Consider the following 4743-nt stretch of genomic DNA (forward strand, 5'->3'; position numbering starts at 1 on the left):
TTGCCCGAGGAAAAGTTGTTAGACGTTTTTTTTTTTTTTTTTTTTTTTTTATCTACCTATAAAAATAAATTGAACATAAATAAAATTCCCTACTGAGAGTCCCTCAAACAAATTTCAGAACCAACTTACGTTTCAACTCCAGGCCCTCCCGAGTACATGGTCCCTTGTTCAGAATGCACTCGATATATCTCCTCATGATTCGGTCATTGGATAAAATGAGATCCACATCTATCGAATCATACCTGGTAGGATAGGTTGGAATTTCGTCTTTCACTGTCGAGGATTGGATACTATTCTGCGGCCTAGCGGTTACCGGATGCAGAACCAATGCGGTCACCGCATACACTAGATACGTCTCCACTGAACGCATTACTCCGACTAACTTTATCCGCACTGTTACTATCTGATCTGATGGTGACTAGAAGTTTGAATGCATAGGGTTCGCGAGACTACAGAACCTTGACTGACCTTGTGTACAACTGCTCATGCTTTGATTATTTTAGAGAAGAGAAAAATAACAAATCAACAAAGAAAAACTTGTATGCGAGATTTACGATTTTGAAATTTAATTTTACGTGCGTTTGAAAGAAGATTCTAGCGCGAACGACCTATTGTCTGTCGTGTTAAAGGAAAAAGTGAAGATTCTACAAGTACAAACTGGTTTTCCACAAATTATGTAATATTGGTAGTAAATTTTAATAACCTTTATATTTATTCATTTAGTTCTATTTATAGGTTCGAGTCTTCCATGCAACTCTGTCTTTTGATGGCCATTATCATTTCGACCGGACAACCACATGCTGAGAAGCCTAAACCAAATAAAAACTTGATGTTCGTATAGACGTGTTACAGGTGATGTTGCTAGCACTGATAGGTTCATTTATTCTTGCATTTGCGCTACATGGATTGGGTTACTTCTTTGAAGTCTCTGGTTGCCAACCCTTTTCCCAATAAATCAATGTTATCAATGTGCTCTTGAACATAGGGGAAGTCCGGGCAAAGCGGTCCCTCTAAGAGAAAAATAATTTTCAAATTTTTGTTTTATATGTACTCGTACACTGTCAGTGATATTAAGTAAAAGAATGTCTTTTGTGTCTCCTTTGGCACCTAAATCTTCTTCTTTTTCTTCTTCGCCTTTTCCCGTGTACTAATGGGGTCGGCGTTTTTCGTCAGCCTCTCAATCAGCCCTAACTAAGGGTGAATGCTTCGGGCTGACATTTGGTTTTGGCTACAAATTTTACGAGCGGATGCCCTTCGCACTCAACCTTTGCTCTTTCTTTAGCAAGGGAAATTTGCCCCTAAATAAATATACTAATAAAGTATCTTTTTTTTCATACAGGAGCCCTTCTTGTAGACCTCTTTTGACCACTTGGCCCAGATGGATCACTTTGTTCCGACTTCCCCTATGTATTTACTCGTAACTGTTGAGAACTCCAAATACAAACAAAGGAGTAGGTAATAATTATGATGTATCATTCTATTCTTCGCACTCAACCTTTGCTCTTTCTTTAGCAAGGGAATTTGCCCCTAAATATACTAAAAAAGTATCTTTTTTTTTCATACAGGAGCCCTTCTTGTAGACCTCTTTTGACCACTTGGCCCAGATGGATCACTTTGTCCCGACTTCCCCTATGTATTTACTCGTAACTGTTGAGAACTCCAAATACAAACAAAGGAGTAGGTAATAATTATGATGTATCATTCTATCTACACATCTATCTTCTTTTTCTTCGCCTTTTCCCGTGTACAGACGGGGTCGGCGTTTGTCGTTAGCCTCTCAATCTATCTACACATCTATGAATATACCAAATTAACCTCTTGTTGCACCGAGACATCATATGATGTTATATATATCTTCTTACCAAAGCATCATATACCAGATATTAATTGTTTGAGAAGTTATCCTATCATGCACGCCGGCACCATATCATGCCAGTAAAAAAATGTCATCCGTAGCCTCTTCTTGCACCGAGACATCATATGATGTTAGATATTTAGAGCATCATATACCAGATATTAATTGTTTGAGAAGTTATCCTATCATGCACGCCGGCACCATATCATGCCAGTAAAAAAATGTCATCCGAGGGGGTCGAAGTAGGTATTTTTGGAAAGCTCTCGTCTAGCTGATTCCAAAAATGTATAATACATAAAAAAAAAACGTGCAAGAAGAGGTTTTTTTTTTAAAGAGGTTTGACAGAGGGAACTGTAACTGCTATGGTCTTATCGTCCCGAAATCGAAGAGAGAAGGAAGACAGGATAGAAGAAAGCCAGCCGTTCCGAGAACGAACATTATCCCATCAGGATAAAATCCGCCCCGGGCGGGAATCGAACCCGCGGCCTAGCGCTTACAAGGCAGACGCACTACCAACTAAGCTAACTAGGCTGGACCCCCTCTAGTTATGATGTATCCTCAAAAGTATGAAGTCAGTCTATTATAGTCATTCACCTAATGCTAAATTTATTTACAAAATGTACAAGATATGCACAACGGGTAGAAAAGGGAAGAGAGGGAACTTCTAGTTTCCTTGCTTTCCGAGGGCTGATGTAACAATATTACAATTAGGTAAGTAGAAATACATACCAAGTATAAACTGTATATTTAGATGGCCAATGTAGGATTTAGAAGTCCGTTTTTATCAGCAGTTTCATTGTAACTACATTATGGTCGCACCTATTCTAATTCAAATGATTGGTAAAACCGGATCTTGAAAGATAAACTATTTGAAAGAAAAACCTTTAACGCTTTCCCTTTGTGTGCCAAACCCAATGGGTCTTTTCAATATGAGCGATATATGTATAGCACTTTGTCACAGAAAATGTAAATTACATTGCATCACCAACATTATAAAATCTGTTGGTTCTGTCGTCACAATATTGCGAAATGGGAAATGTAAAGTTGCTTTTAGGATTGGATCACAGGTCTCACAGGTTGCATGTTGAAAATTAAAATACTTTCTAATAATTCTAATTACACAGTACAGATTTTCCATATACTTCATGTAATAGAGAGTCATTATAACCAATAACCTGCTCTGGGCCTTCCTGCTTTTAGCAGGACAAAGAAGAGACCTATTTTATACTTTGCACCTTTGTACAAACAGAGGCAGGCAGCACAGAGGTAATTTTTACCACAGTTCAAGGGAGATGTTTTCATACTTGGGTTTCTGAGGGTAAACACCATAGGATATACTTTGGCAGCCAGTGTATCTCCTTGGCGAAAGCTCCACAGGGGTCGATCGTAAAATACGACTCAGGTCTCTACATCAGTCCCCTCTCAAGGCGAAATCTCCCCGTTTTATGTGAATCCATATTTCTCTCGTAGTGATTTATCAGGGTCGAATTTGGCCAGCAGGTCGTCCCAATAGTTTTTCCTATTGTGAAACAGATAGGATAACACCTTGCCCACGTGTTTCTTCGTCTCCTCTCTTTTCTCACTAATGTTCTTTTCTACTTCTTCTTTGCACCAACATTCCATTATTTCACCCTTTATTCCCTTCTCTTCATCCGTTTTAACTTTTCTTCTTCTTTCTGTTCCTCCTTTTACTTTTCCTTCTTCCCTCGCTTTACTCTTCCTCTATTTTATTCCCCTTTATTCCCAATAATATTCCCTTACTTTCTCCTCCTTCCTTCTTCGTCGTCGTTTTTACCCTTTCTTATTGCCTTCCGCCTTTTTTTAGCTTTGAGCGTCTACTAACCAGTCGATCGGAATTGAGTGGAACCTGAAGCCCACATATTACATATGAAGAGGCAAGATCAAAGCATTTTAATGGAGGAGAAGAAAAGATTTTAGTGTTGACAAAAAGGAGTTAGGACTCTTTTCCGTCATATTTGTTTGTCCTGCCACAGTACTGTCTTTGAAATACACATTTGTAAGCATTTCAAAGCGAAAATGCAAAATGAGAGCAACAGTTGAAGACTCTGACAAATAAGAAATAAGCAATTTTCCTACTTCTTCCTCTCCCTTTTTAGCCCGTCCTACCTTTATTAATCTTTCTCCTTCCCTCCCACTTTCTATATTCCTTTTCTCTCCAGTAATCATTAGTTCGCTTGATGAGATCATTAAGAATCAGTAGGGTCGTTAGGAATCGGTAGGATACAATCAAGAGCTCAGCAGGAGGCAAAGCTAATGTAGATTGTATTTGGTGCTTCATTTGAAGCTTTGGTACTCTGAAGGGCAATATAGTAAGTGTGAGATGTTTTCATATATCCTGATATCTTAAGGAGCTTTGAGCGTCTACTAACCAGTCGATCGGAATTGAGTGGAACCTGAAGCCCATATTACATATATGAAGAGGCAAGATCAAAGCATTTTAATGGAGGAGGAAAAAAGATTTTAGTGTTGACAAAAAGGAGTTAGCACTCTTTTCCGTCATATTTGTTTGTCCTGCCACAGTACAGTCTTTGAAATACACATTTGTAAGCATTTCAAAGCGAAAATGCAAAATGAGAGCAACAGTTGAAGACTCTGACAAATAAGAAATAAGCTAGTACACCACTACACCTACACTTTATCTACTTCTAGGTACAGTGTCTTAAAAAACAAGATCTCCTCTGGTAATGCTAATAAGTACAAAAAATGTGCATAATTCCAGGACATGCAACCAGTATTATCATAAAGCGGATGGTGAACGAGCTACATTTTTCGAGAAATGAGCTACGAGCTACATTTTTACTTTCCTTATCCTATAGGAAGGAAAGTAATGTAATCGGGTCAAATTTTCGATGGTCAGATTTTAGTGC

At 38.4% G+C, this 4743-nt stretch overlaps 1 protein-coding gene across 1 annotated transcript in view; it reads right to left on the reverse strand.

Annotated features, from left to right (window-relative positions):
- The window catches only part of LOC103514999 (ejaculatory bulb-specific protein 3-like), a 16102-nt gene extending 15609 nt beyond the window's left edge, over positions 1-493 (reverse strand). The window contains exon 1 of the mRNA XM_008479918.3: positions 130-493. Within this exon, the coding sequence (XP_008478140.1) occupies positions 130-370 (241 nt within the window). The 5' untranslated portion in view covers positions 371-493. The remainder of the gene's footprint in view (positions 1-129) is intronic.
- Between the last annotated feature and the right edge of the window lie 4250 nt (positions 494-4743).

The sequence above is a fragment of the Diaphorina citri genome, unplaced genomic scaffold (assembly GCF_000475195.1).
Source record: "Diaphorina citri unplaced genomic scaffold, Diaci psyllid genome assembly version 1.1 scaffold1256, whole genome shotgun sequence".
Lineage (NCBI taxonomy): Eukaryota > Metazoa > Arthropoda > Insecta > Hemiptera > Psyllidae > Diaphorina > Diaphorina citri.